At 40.8% G+C, this 15,326-nt stretch overlaps 1 protein-coding gene across 2 annotated transcripts in view; it reads left to right on the forward strand.

Annotated features, from left to right (window-relative positions):
• Positions 1-15,326, forward strand: part of Pip (heparan sulfate 2-O-sulfotransferase pipe) — a 61,514-nt gene that overhangs the window by 6,217 nt on the left and 39,971 nt on the right. The window contains exons 1-2 of one of the 2 annotated variants that reach the window (XM_076441967.1): positions 962-1,722; positions 13,022-13,170. In XM_076441967.1, the coding sequence (XP_076298082.1) occupies positions 1,673-1,722; positions 13,022-13,170 (199 nt within the window). In that variant the 5' untranslated portion in view covers positions 962-1,672. Of the gene's footprint in view, positions 1-961; positions 1,723-13,021; positions 13,171-15,326 lie in introns of those variants that run through there. The other variant, XM_076441968.1, reaches the window with a different exon arrangement.

The following is a 15,326-nucleotide window of genomic DNA, read 5'->3' on the forward strand; positions in this document are numbered from 1 at the left end:
AAACGGTGCGGCGCGGCGCGGCGATCATTCCGCCTCAGGTGAGAACCACTGAATTCTACCGGATCGCGGTTATTACGTAGGACGTAGGAGAAGAGGCAGGGTTCAGTTCAGGCCTCGTAGTTCTCTCACGGTGCGCTATCTGTAAAAAAAGCTGCGCCCGGTACTTTCAGACGCGTCGAGTTAATTAAGTTTGCGCGTATAGAGAAGCCCGCGTGCTCGAGCCCCGTTCGAGATCAGACGCCGCTTAGAACGCCGCGCCGCCGAAGGGCTCAGGATACCGAAAGGCTCCGTGAGTTATCTTCTACCGGCGATCATTCTACGTCTTTTATGCACCTCTACAGTGCGAGTCGCTTTAATTGCGTGATCGAGCATAATATGGTTACGCAATCTCAAACGTTTCCGAAATCCTTTGCGGAAACGAAGCGTCGAGCGTTTACGCCTACCTAAAAGCCGCAGGGGCACGTGCGTCCTTGGACACTTTTTCTAAAAGAACACACGAAATTTTTTCTTGGAAATCCATCTCGACACCAATGCTCCAATGCTATTTATTTGATACCTACTTGTATTTTATTACCACGTTTTTATTAGCTCGCTTTCTTGTTTGTGTGTTCGGCGGCAAATTTTTCAATTAATTTTAAACTAACTTCCCGATGAGCTAGAGGCTTGCCTTGTTGTTAGTAATATACAATATGGTAACAAAGAACCCTCCAGCGACGACATTGCATATTATAACACGGGAGTGTATTTTTTGGTTTTCGTCCCACGACAACGCGCTGTGCACTGTGCACCGGCAAGATATTTTCGCAGGTGGAGCGTAGGTGGGGCGTGTATCAAGGGTTGCGCGGTACCTCAAATCGAAGTTCGGGGGGTCGAGCACCTTCCCGCAGCCGCGATCTTCCAGGAAAGTGGCGCCTTTCTCGCGGGTGAAAGAGGTCGGTGGGGACAGAGAGCGTCGCAGGCGAATGTAGAGTAGAATCGCATTACCGGCGCGGCGCGGCGCGGCGGCTGAGTAACGGAGCGGGCTCCGGGTAGAGTGTATCGCGTATCGTCTCTTCTTCTCCTCCTCGTCTCTTGTTCGAGTTCGGGCTTCTCGTGGCGTGGAATATCCGACAGCGGCCGTCGAGCGAACGGCAGTCAACAACGGCAGTCGCGTGCTGACCAGCCGACCGTGCGTACGGATCGGTCGCTATCGCCCGCGGAACACACCTGTCGCGTGCGTCAATCTCTAATCGATGACAGACAATCATCGCGAAAAATTTGCCGAGCCCGCCACAAATCATCCACGTGATCTACCCTTATGAAATTCATCGAAAAATCCGGCCGTCGAATCGAATTTCGATCGGGTTCACAATATTTCCAGTGAAGCGCACGGCTTAACGAGTTCTCGGATATTCGAAGTGAATTGATATTTGTTGACGTGTCCTGTGAGCGTCATCGCGCTTCGAATCACCTCCGAAGCGGTTCGTCCAAGTTTCAGTGATCGATAGGGACGATAATTCCTAGCGGAGTCCAGCTAACGCGCTGCAACGGAGAAGTGCATGTACCAATCGCGCTCGATCGGCCGTTGTTCTCGCTTGATGAGTTGCGATTGATTGTTTCGGATCTAAGGATCCGATCGAGCTAGAGGAAGACGGGGCACTGTTCCCTGATACGACATCTTCTCGGTGGCACGATGCTGAACGATAACATGTGGAAGCACAGGCGCGTGCCTGTTCCGAAAAGGTCAGTCGAAAATTCGTTCGAGTCCCATCTGGACACCGGATTTTATGCATTTATCATAAAAATCAGCAATTTAAAACGGTAAAACATTAGAAAGATTTTAAAATACTACAATATTATATTATATTCCTTTCAATCTATTAAACATATTAATTCAGGAACAACATTTTTATTTTTCATAAAGATCCGCTGTCTCAATAGTCCCATCGTTGGCTACGGGCTACATTAGGTTTAGGACAGGCATGTCAAACGAGTATAGTCTGCGGCCTGACCAAAAACTTTGAAACTGTTGATGACAATTTACAACTGGAATTAATCGAAATGCAGTGCGATTAATTCCATATTTCTACAAGTATTTATCTGTCGACCGATTTCCCAATATGTTATGTGCAATTAGGCGTATTTCAGCTACGATCGGTGGCAGTGGTGACTGCAATGTTAATAAAAAAATATGTGTTTCCTCTTTATTTCGAGTCTGCTCTTTTTATTGCGGCCCTCGAATGAATTTGTAATACCTAACGACGCCCTTGGTGGTAAAAGAGTTTGACGTGCCTGGTTTAGGGGATCCGTCGCAATGACGGGTTCTAATATCTCTAATTTACGATTATTGAGATCGTAAAGATGCATCCACGAAGAATTATTCGACAAATTTATTTCATTGTGTGTGTGTGTGTACTATTTAATTATTTATCATTATTTATTTTTCTTGTTATTTTTATTAAATAATGTAAAATAGTCACTATCAGTGCACCGCAAATCTAATGTTAAGCCTTCAGTTAGCCACGTTTCCTTCTCGCGTTGACTGGCTATCAAATCCCAATTTTCAAGTTTTCGAGGATCTATTTCCTTCGGATTGTGTTATTCATGGAAACTAGGTGAGTTGGTTCTCTAAATGTAGCGCACAGTAATTAAAAAGCTTATTAACACGATAATTCTCGCGACTCGGTAAACACAACAATTGGATCAAATGATAGCAATTTATTTAATAACACCGAGCAGTTAAGATTTATGATACCAAGAGGCTATTCTCCCTTGGCGCGGCATCGTTTTCAGATGATTTCTGACAATGAGAGAAAATTGATCGGTAATCTTTTATGCGTTTGTAACTGTAACAAAAGAGAGTAGGTGAAATACAAAAGAATAGAAACACTTAACGATCGAAAAATATTGTTATATTATGTTATACTCGTCAAGTGTTACAATGATTAAAAAAAGAATCAACTGTCCACGTGGCTCCTGTACGTTGCAATTAATGTAGAGAATTTTTATTTTGTGTTACATTAACATCCCCAGTCTAGAGTAGATCGAGCAATTCTATATACGTATTGTATTAAAAATGTACTGGTGATATTTACAAAATATTAACATTATTACTATAATATTACATGATGAAAATTAATGTTCAAAATATTGATTCGAGAACAAGGCTATAACGCATTGTCATTTCTTTGAATTGAAGCATACAATTTTCAGAATGTTGCGTCTCAAGAAAATCCAATAAAAAAATCAATTTTCTACCGATTCGAAGGAGACGATCGCTTTAATTACATTTTCAATCCTTCCATAGTTTGGAGCTCGCATGCAGGTTCGGTTCTGGTTCGGTACACTCAATTTATTCACGGAATAATTGATTTTTAAATGTGAACAAATAATTCCGTTACGCAAATATTGGTGTCACGGTAGTCAACGTGTTAATTGGACTTCTGCTAATGAATTTGCGAATGACTTTGTTCAACGCTCGGTAAACACACGCTTCCGACAACCAACGGGAGAGTTCACTATGTCCAAGTATGCACTATGCACGTTCGGATCTTTATTCGTCGTCTTTCTTCGCGAGTATCTTTTTTGAAAATATTGCTGGACATATTGGTCTTTTTTTTCTTCCACCCGATTCACTGGCGACTGATTGGAATTGTCAGAAGTTGAGTATGTACCTATCCGATAAGCAATCTGCTCTTGATTTCCTACGAATTTGCAACACGAAAATCTTGTCGACCAATTCTAACCCATCCGTCGTGTTTTCTAACCCATTCGTGTTTTCGAACATCGATTTATGCAGAAATGAGTCTCCTACGAGAAAGTTTTAAATAATAGCGTTCCAATCTAAAAATTCGATGGAAAACTAATAATTGATGATTAACGACTTAGACTCTGAATCAACGATTCGGATCAACAAGTATAATGATAGACAACTAAAAATTCATCGTTAAATTAACAATAATTATTTACAAGTGCTTCTTGCGATCGGGTCGCTGGTATTGTTTATTTTTATTTCTGGTGTCCTCTTTAGCAAACAAAGATTTCAAACGAACAGCCTAGAAAAAAGTTTTGCTGGAGCGGTTCTGGGTGGTTGAATACAATTATTCGCGAAGAAAGTTACGACTACGCAAAGTTAACAGAGGACGTACCTGCGTTCACTTTCTCTAGAACGTAACATTTGCTGCAAACATGTTTCAGCCCTTCGAATTAATATGTCAGACACGTGTACCTTTTAAAAGAGAAAATGAAACATATCGTTCTTCCATAAAATGCTCCAACACACATATTTTATTATTTCACGAGAAATTGGGAATAATATTAAAATAAAGTAGGATCGCGCGAAGCATGATACAGCGCAGTAATCGGTACTCGAGTTAGCCTAACTCGATAAGAAAACTGACACAACTTCCCTCTAGCGGTTCAATTAGGAGGTAGAGATACATATAAGTACATATGTATGTACAACGTTTTTCTAGCAGGTCAACGTAAACGCACCGATCACTTTTCCTACCTGAAAATCGCTATTCTTTCAGTTGTGTCGCTGTTTTTGCCGGGGTGCGATATTGTAGTTATGCAAAAGTCGAGTAGGTAACAACTGTTAGAGTTTCCTCTGTAGTATTTCGCGAAGACACTGTGTCTATCCAGTGTCTGTTTTAATGTCTCGATGTTTTAACTTGCAGCGAGCATCGATGATACCGCGCAATTATTTCTCTTTTATCGCCGTTGTAATCATCTTATTACTACTTCGCGTCAATTTGCAATGGAAACTGAGCAAACTTATTGTTAGTACGTATAAATTGTATTCTACACTTTCCAGTTCTCTCTCTCTCTCTCTCTCTCTCTCTGTGTGTGTGTGTGTGTGTCTTCGGATAAACAATAGAATTTCTCTATCGGATTGTACCGCTAGCATAATTATCCCCTTTTAACGCTAGCGCGGCCATAATCTCTATTTGGAGATCGGCTATACCTAACGCTACCACTTTTTGCTCTGATGATTCTCACGTTTGCGAAGGCTATGTACTAGGCATATTCGGCCGTTACCGTGTAGTAGCATCGCGAGATCAATGTACATACATACACACCTATATTCGATATTTTCAAAATGGGTTTTGCTGACACCGCTATATGTACCACCTTAATCGTACCGGAAGGTCGATCGATAATCGGAAGATTTAAGGACTTTATCGAAGTAGGAAGACGGATCTCGCAGCATTCCTGAATGACGGTGAGATATATTTCGTCGGCGAGCGCGGCTGATGTAATGGATGAAAGGTTATTCAGCAAAGTCTGCACACGGTTCTGGAACCGCGAACAAATCGATCCATCACGTTGATTGGTTGGTAGAATAATGCGAAGTGTGCACGAATCGTGAACGACCTACTAGTTCACATACACCGGATTCCGTGTAAATTCACGCGGCTACTTTCTTCCGCGATGTTACCATAAACGCGCCCCGCAATAATTGCGTGGCCTCTTGGCTTTTCGAATTTTAAGGACACGTCACCGAATAATTCTAATGACAGATTAGAGTTATCAACCTCCAAGGTTAACGCGATTTTTGCCTGAGGGTGTTCCGGGCTGAACTAATCTCGAGAAGCAAACTTATTCCTTTGCGAAAATCTCCGCGGTTTTGTTAAGAAGTGACATGTTATCGAAAAGCGGGGACGAATCGGAACGCGGTTACAGCAGACGGATTTCGGCTCGACGATAGGTCCCCCGCTGTTTCGCGCTCCGATTCGACCGCGTTTTTCGTCGATAATTCCGCAAAAAAGCCGCGGGGAAGATTTTCGCAAAGGAGAAAGCTGTTTGAAACGATCCCGGGAATCACCTCTTTCAAGGAAGCTCAACATTTTTGGCACACCCTGTATAGAATTGTACTATGCAAGATATGTGTAAATGTTATTTTTACGAAGCACCGTACGCCCGTGATTTTTGGAGATATAACAAGATGGAAATTAGGAAATCTCGTTAATCGTATTTTCCAAGAAAACTTGACGGTATTACGACGTTTAGCTTCCAGAGCATCGCACGATGTGCGCCGCGCTTAAACATGAATAATTGCTGTTGTTTTTTTTCCTTTACGATGGTCAAGTTATGTAGCATGCTTGCGTGCTAAACCAGCAGCGCCTCTTATACTTTCGCGTCGCTTAAGGTGGTGATCCCATTAAAAACACGCGATGCGCGAGTCCTCCATCGCATCGGTGAAAATGTGCTTCCGCGGTCTTTGTACCTGACGGTGAACTTTTCAGGAGACCTGAACAACGAGTAACGGATGCAAACCTTTTGCAACGAGCATATGAAGTTGCGGAGAACAACATATTTACAATTTACACACAATTAGTGGAGTCGTTGGGAAATATCGTGGAAATTTCACGTGTTTCGCGATCATTATGCATTATATCCAGAGATGGGCTAAATGTTTGTCTACATAAAGGCAGATAAATGTTTCCGAGCTATGAATACGAATTAAGAAGGTTTCTGTGCTACTCGGAACGTTAAGATGCACAGATATACATTGTATATGTATACATATGTATATTACACGATGAAACTGGCAGACAGGGAAAAACAAATTGCATCATGTATTCTCGGTACGATGGCTATTTTCGTTTGCAATAATTTATGTCTTCAAACATTTCATTCGAATAATTTATACATTTTCAAATCTTTGTTTGAAAACATTTGTAGATTTTCGATAGATGTATACAGACGGTAATTGACAAGTAACGCCTGGTCTGGTCGTGAATCATTTGATAAAAATTTAAATCTGAGAAAAATTACTTTTAATATGACTAGAAGATATACCTCGCGATAGACAAAATAAGCACATTATGAAATGAGATATTCGTTAACATTGGATTACAACGCCAATTTTATCAACTAGACAACTTATATGAAAACGGGATCTAACAATAAGTATATATCGATTTTTCTAGACAAATTTTCAGAGAAAGCGGTACCAAATAAAATTCTATTTTCATTGGCAATAGGATTTGTAGATCCATAATGCACCCCCTTGGGAAAGTTGGGTTTTTGGGTATACGACCCCCTGAATTAGCATGTAGCTTCAAGAAGAGAGTAGTCAGCGAGTAACAACATTAAAATCAATATAGACTTACAATAGATGTACATTTCTTTCCTTTTTCTGTGAAATTATTACATATAACTGTGGTGTTACAAATGATTAAAACTAACAAAATGTTTGAATGCCAAAATTGTAATCGCAAAAGAAAAAACCGTGAAAATTGTGGTAATTATTTTAGCTTTCTCTTGTCCGCCACTGTACTTAAGGTTCAACATGTCTCTAGTGGGGCTATTGTATAGATGAACAGTTTCAATGGTACCTTTCTTGCTTGGTTTAGTGGATGTCTTGAGATATTCCACACTTTCTCCTGAAAGAAAATCCATGTTGATACATGCGAAGCAAACACCGAAGCTAACGAGGAAGCAAAGTTCAGAGATCGTAGCATTGAAGTTTTACCTACTCTACCTACTCTAAAACCACTCATTGTCGGTTTCACTTACCGCGAGGTCGGTATGTGTGTGAAAAATTTCACTTTTTAGTGCGCCTACACGATCGCGTTAACGGACGACAAGCTCTCCGAAACCAAACAGAGCCTTTCATGAAATATACATAAAAAATGCAAATATGATATTATATATAAATCATTGTATGAACTATATATCTACAAGCACAACATAATATTTTCTGTGGAATTGCTATCATTTTTGTCGACAATTAAATTGTTATAGACTATTGTAGACCATTCCATATTACATACTACTAATCTGTAAATTTTATGCATTTACCAAGGTATTCGTCACCTGGTTTATGTACTCGATAGAAGTATCTCGTAACGGCATAGCAAACGAATAAAATATCTAAATACATTTCTAGTTTCGTCCAGGTTGAAGCAACAGGTACATACCTACTGGTTGGTTTCGTATGGTTTGTACCGAAGCAAGGGATCTCGGGAAACGCGGCGGCGCGGTGGGTGTTAATTGTGGTAAACTTGAAAATGAGATATGCGGCAATGCTGCACGATGGCGTTTAGCGCTGCTGAAATTTGAGGGGAACGGAATAATGCGGGCGCACCGTACGGTGAAATCGGGTTCCCAGTTCCCAGTTCCCAGTTCCCAGTTCCCAGACACAAACACACGCGTACACACAGACGCGCGCCGGATACCTCGTTATTTACGATGATATCATCCCTTCGTGCGCCACGTTCCACGGTGCAAGTTTCGAGAGGAGAGGATGAGACGCTACAAAGTTCCTCTCCGGACTTTACGGTTTCCCCGTTCGTGTGTCGTTGACACTGCGTCTCGCGACTCGCGACCGATACCGTTCGTTTCTCGTTTTCTTTTATCGGGACACGCGCGTTCATTTCTCCCGCCTTGCCATGCCGCATGCCGCATGCCGCCGCGCTGCGCCGCCATGCCACGAGGACGATTGTCAGCGTCGGGCATTGCTGCCTATCGGGAAACGGTTTCTCGACGGACAGAATACGTTTCTTTGAGGAGACTCCTGTTTACGTTAATTGATGACCTATCGCCGCCGTTGCCACCGGTCTTTACAGGGAGAGAGTATTTTCGACACGCCCGATGAAGCACGCTTTCGCGACGGTCATATTTGTGCGAGCAGGAGGCGTACTCCTATCATTCTACCGTTTCGTATTACCTTTTCGAAGGTTCTATATTGAAATTAAAATATCACCCAAAGTAACAATTTTCAAACACAAATACATAGTTGAATATATGTTTATTCGGAATGCCGAGATGCATCCGACAGTCCATAATAATTACATGATTCCGTCTCAAAGAATAAAGATGACTCGTGTGTCTTTCACGCGTACTTACAAGCGAAATACCGGCACACAGGATTACGCCCCCCTCGAAACAGGAAAAGTTTCGTATGGAACGTTTTTTCAAATAACGGACAGTTCTCCGAGATAATCGCATTTGACGATTACGATAGGACACCCTGTGTATAGAAAAAGTCGATTATAACGTTAAAGAATTATAAAATTGTCTTCGAGAGACAACTATGTTAAGAGCGTTCTCTGGACGACTAAAAGCAGTATAGTTTCGAGGAAACGGCGTACTCTCCTTTTAGGCTTCCGGGAGACCGGGAGACGCAGACGGCTCAAGCCTCGCGAGTGCTTGGGTTAATAAACTGAAAAAAATCGAAAGATCGCGGCGCGTAGATGAAGAACACAGTCGTCGCGCGTGCGTGTACGCCGAGCGAACGTTGACAGCATAGAACATGATGTAAATATGCTCACAATGCGGCACATTCCTCATTCTCCTCCAGCTTTGTTGCAACGACTAATCATGCAAATACAGAAGAGCTGGTCTGTGTATGTACAACCGCTTCCCTATGCCTATGTTCCGTTTAACATTGAATGAGAAACGCGAGAACGAGAAGAAGGATTGGCATCGTTTGTCATCTGAGCTAATGCGTTCGTTTCCTTTGCCTTTCCGTGGAAACTTCAAATAGACCAAATATTCAGAAATTTTTATCTTTCATGTCCAAGGGTGGGGGGGGGGGGGGTGTAAGAACCATTAAAATTGATCTTGACGGACTTTTTCATGGTGAAATTTTTTCATGCTCAAACGTACAGTGTCCAGAAGACTTGACACAATCGGTACAATTAAACCAAGTAAGAAAATATACGTATTATAAACCATTACTAAACTAAATAATTGATATAACATTAATATTTAATACATGATCAAATATAATATAACACTGCGTTCCTGCTGCGCGACTCTACGTGCAACAAAAGTCATAACGCGCATTACGTAAAAGTATAACTGTTTCAACAATTAGTGCTCACCGCAGTCGGAATTGCTTGGAAATTGCTAATTCTCTCACGGCCACCCACACGGTTCCAGCTTCAACTGTTTCTAGATACAATAGCAATCGAGTCTCCGTTTGATCCTCGGTTTGCACCAAAATTTAGTCATGCTCGTTGCGATCGATATAAACACATAAGTTTCGTATCTTGATTACAGGACAATAAGAATTGACAAAAGTTCGACAGAAATTCCACTCGATAAAAGTTTTTTTCATCAGGAGAACAACAATACATACAATATATATTATGCACCTTCAAATTATGTAGTGGGTTATGAAATAATTTCAACGAAAAAATTATTTCATTAGTTTTCTTCAGAAAAATCGACTTTTTGTCAAATCCTGAGGTGGTAGACAAATTTTACGACCAGATTTGTAATCAGCCTGATAAAATCTACGTACATACATGATATTGGATAAACCAGAATATTTTTGAAATTCTTCAAATTTTACACAGATGATTTCATGATTAAAAATGTTCGTACAGAATTCACCGGTTTGTCCCACTGTGTGCCGCAAGGAATGACCTAGGTACTCGTTATCGCTACTCAAAAGTGTACCCACAATCACTCCCTTATTTGAGAATCAGTGTTTTTTCAACGATTATTAAAAAGCCGTCGATGCGTTGGCTACTATTGCATACATTTTTATACGTAGAGAGGAAGAGGGTGTGTATAAAATCAGTTTTGTATTACATCGTGTTGCAAAAGCGGATATTAATATGCAAGTAATTATCAACGATCTCGGAGTACATAACGGTAAAGATGATAACTATTGGAAGTAAAAATATTTTTTGTCATCGCCGGATGCACACGCTTCGACCATATCGCGATTCCTATCAACAACCACTTTTTGTTACTTTGACGGCAGCGGAAATTATTTTGATATTTCATATAGAGTCGGAGAGAAAAGTAAATGGACCTTTATCGCCGACTATAAGGCACATACTGTACAGGACCGGGAATATTGAAAACGGAAGCAAACCGAAGAATCATAGTGATTCGTAAAGTTTGATTGTGCAATTTCTGAACGGGAGTCGATCGAAAATTCGATAAAAAGCTAATCTATTCCTCCAGACCCCGTTGTTAACACATCGCAAGCGCGACGTAAGAAATCGTTTACTGAAATTTCCGGTTTTCATGGCGACTATTTCGCGCGATGACCATCGTACGGTAGTATAATTTACGCGTGTCAACGTCCGAATACTTGGAAAAATTGTGAAAAGGTCACCCCAACGAACTTGCAAGCAAAATATTATTCTTCTCAAAATTACTCTCAAAAGATCGAACTTTTATCATTTTTATGTAGTTTTTAATCTTTATTCGATCATGCAGCGATCAATAACATCATGCTAATTTAACGAACCTAATTTTCGAATTTCTGAGAACATTACCTGTGCTTTGCTTCTTTCTGCAGTATTTTGTAAATTTGCAACACAGGCCAAGCTATGTATATTTGCAAGCTATGTATATGTATTGTATTTGGTATCATTTTAATCAGAAAAATGCCACAAATAAGTTGGCGAAAGTCCCATAAAAAGTAATGAAAAATACACAAGTTTTGTAATTGGATTAGCACAGTGGTGTTCTGGCAGATACACCCGACCCGGTGTATCGGATTACGCGATACTTTATCTGTACTTTATCATTACCGAGATATTTACGCGATGATGACACACACGTATATGATCTTCCAGTTTGCAGTTTTCTTTCTCTGCGTCGTAAAGCCAGATAGATCTTAATTACTCGTCCCATAGAGCTATAAACCGCGCAACACGCACCGGGGAACGCGCGATTCTCTTGCCACCGGTATATGCTGCAGTAGCCTGAGCCACCAGCGCGCAGCGTGTCCTTTCGACGTGATTTTGCGTCTGTTCTCGGAGACGAGAGCCTCTCGTTCTTTCATCGCATGCGGGGCGTCATGTCACTTCCTCGCGGCAAAACGAGGTCGCGCGTGAAGCTCCTCTGCGAACAGGACGACCAATTACGAGCCAGATCACTCTGCCGTGCCCTGTTTCTTCTCGCGCTGACAACCCACATGACAGTCGGCTTGTGACTGTGACACTTCTGTTTCGAAAATAGAAACGCATTGTAGTTCTGATGCGAATCTGTTACAACGGCTGCTTAGGCACATTAACGCTAGAATTACCGAGCAGATCAACTGACAGTTTACCAGTTTTCTTGCAGAAGAAGGAAAACACTGTATTTGCTAAGAGCCTTGCCTTGCGATCAGACTACTTCTATTCGAATAAACTTGTTGCATAAAGAATTGTAAGGAATTGCGAGGAACAAAATCGTGATAAAAAAGTAAGTTGTGAGGAAATAAATACTGATTTCATGTCATCAGCATCTACCTTAAAATTGAACTTTTTCCAAATGATAAAATAATACGAGCAAAATAAAAATGAGCAAGTAACAGATAAGGTATACTTACATATATTGCAGTTGCAATTTCCATAAATATTTATACAGAATCAGATATAGCGACGACTCCCCTTTCACCCCCCTTTAACGCTTTAGCTTCGCGGTACTGCACGGTACTTCTCAAGAGACTATAGCACTTTGCCCACAACTGTCATTTCCTAGATGACTTAATCTTGGCTTCGAGACAATAATTTGAAGCGCGGTCTATAAATATACGTGAATTATCTCTTTTCAACTGTCGAAACTTCTCACTTTTCTCGTACTTCAGTGTTCAACGAAATACATGAGAAAAAGGAAAGTTTCATTGTGTAGTTTTCAACGAAAAATGTTGAATCATTATTTGCAATGAAATCCTGTTATTCACAGTTGGCAAGCATTGTAATCTTCAATATGGCTTGAAGTACAGTACTTCGGACGGAGTTGCAGCATGGTGTCCGATGAAAATGATAACTGCGTAGAAACAAGTAACTTGACATGACAGAGAGATTAAGAACACAGATTGGAGAATGGGAGGGAGACGGTTTCTGCAACTCATTCCACATTCAAGCAACTCGTACATGCAAAGAGGATACGAGTAATCATCAAATAATCTAGATAGAACATAAGCAGAGATAGCGACGTCAATCTTGTTATTATTATTGATAATTAATTTTATTATGTACGCGCTATAACTATTAAAGCCATTTATTTTTTATTTCTCTCAGACTGGTGTATAATAGAGTGATAATCATAAGCACTAGTTCAATTCTAATTTAATTTCCAGGACTATCGAACTAATCGCTTTGATAGCGATTTCCAGCACTCTGTTCCTCTTTCTGCACACGAGAGAGCTGCATTCTCGTTTACGGAAAATGGAAGTCCGCCTTCAGCCCAGCGAGGAGGAGATGCCATCGGCGAATCAACTCTCGTTCGGTGAGTTTTCACGCAAATATCCTCCCACTCTACGTAATTTGCATGCTTCTCTATACATATACTCTATGCGACAAAAGGCTTCGCGTGTACTGCAAACTTGTACCGTGTCGTTACTATCATATATTGTACCATCAAAGGTGTCAAGGCTCATTCGTGGGAGAGATTTCAAATTAGCTTTCTCGTCGATGGACACACACAATTTTTACACAAATATCAAATAATATTATACGAAGAAACGATTTTTCAGTGGAAATCAAAACTATAACCCTTGTCCAGAGCGAATGTAGACATCCACTTTTTTTCTGTATATTCTCAATTTTACCTTATCTCATTATCTGTATAGTAATAATTTAATAATTTGTCTTTATCGCTGCTTGTCGGTCCGATTACCAAAACGATACGCCGCAGCAGATACGCAATAACCAATTAGCGAATCCGAGACAAACGAATCACCGCGATCCCGTTACGAAATCCTAACCGCAGAAATGATAATAATCTAATGATACACATATACGCGCGCAGAGCAGACGTGAAAATGCATGCTCCTCTCGACGACCACCGTTGTACTTGGTACGTTCACTCTCACACCTTGACCTTCTTCAACCGGGAAGTCTGGTCCCCATTGGAGAACCAAGGATATGCCCGTACGAGTGTTTGCGCACACTTACACGGTGCGTTCAAAAAGTTTCCGGTTTCAATAGGGATAAAGGAGGGAGACACTCGTAAGCAGCTTTTTTAGTATTACGCAATGTTGATCTGCCGTCCAGATTCACTCCAATACGAATGATAGAACAAAAGTTTGAAGGCAAACAATTGGCAGATTTTTTGCAATTCGATCGATAGACACTTACGAGTACAAGTAGACTGCTGATTTTATGCATTTGTGACAAAACTGAGTAAGCGTAAGTTAAAATAGCAAAAATATTAGAAAAATTTAAACATACCTTGCTCTACTATATTATTCTCAACTTATTAGACACACCAAGGAGGAAAACAAATGTATATCACACTCCAGTTTGTCGCGATTCAGGGAAGAAATGATTATTTTGCATAAAGAGATTCGCAGTCTACTTATAAGAAGTAACTGTTGTAAAACTTTTGTTCCATACCTTAAGAGTGTGTTAGCGAGTCATAAAATAAAATGGACAATGGTCCAATTTTCTGAGCTTAATTACTATCTGGAGCTTATACTATAGCTCCAAACTATCATTTTTTTCTGAACTTCCGGGATATGCGGATGTTCCCTTGTTAGCGTTGCATATATTAGGCGCACAAGTCAAGTTATCAAGGCTCTCTCACAATTACCTCTGATTGTAACTTTGTTTCAAGTTAAATCTTTTACCCACCGCAAAAAATTAAGATATTAATATATGCTCGTGTTATATCTAACAATATTCACTCTCGAATGGTACCCTGGGGTCTTTTGTGATCCCAGCAAAATATTCTCTGTCAGTGCTTCTCGCTTGTGCATTGCAAAATAATTAAATAATTATCGGAAATCTGTTGACGAGGGGTCAACCCTTCGGAAGAGGGCTTCCAACTGTGTTGTAATTTAATACATAAAATTGATAGTATTAAAGATTTCCGATCGTTTCGATGAAGAACGCCCAAAGAATGTTTGATAAATGTCAGAAGCTACCCAATAACTTAGCGTAACCCAACAAACAACTTCTATGCGCGCTTGCGTAAATTGGGAAAAATTCCGAAGCCACGTCAGATGATAGTTTTGTACGATAACACATGGTCACGTTCGGCAAAAGCAACCAAGGAAGTCATATATTTCCTGAACTAGGAAGTTCTCTCTCTCTCTCTCTCTCTCTCTCTCTCTCTGTGTCTCGCGCGCGGCGCGGCGTGCTTGTCGGGCCTAGCTTCCACGGATGATCACCTGTTCAAGGCCAGCAAAACCATTTCTATGTGTGCTAGCAAGATTTGACATATCCGAAGACTAATTAGGAGCACAGGATATAACGTAATTAGCCGCTGCTTGTATCCGCGTGCCACTTTTTCTACAGTATGTACTTCGTTTACATTTCTTTAGTCCCCCGTCGACTATGGAGGACTTGCTGCAGTACACCTGCAGTGTAGAATCGAAACGATTACTTTTATCTTCCTCTCTAGCTCTAAAGGAATACTTTTTCTAACTAATAACTAAGAAA

The sequence above is a fragment of the Lasioglossum baleicum genome, chromosome 17, assembly GCF_051020765.1.
Source record: "Lasioglossum baleicum chromosome 17, iyLasBale1, whole genome shotgun sequence".
Taxonomy (NCBI): Eukaryota; Metazoa; Arthropoda; class Insecta; order Hymenoptera; family Halictidae; genus Lasioglossum; species Lasioglossum baleicum.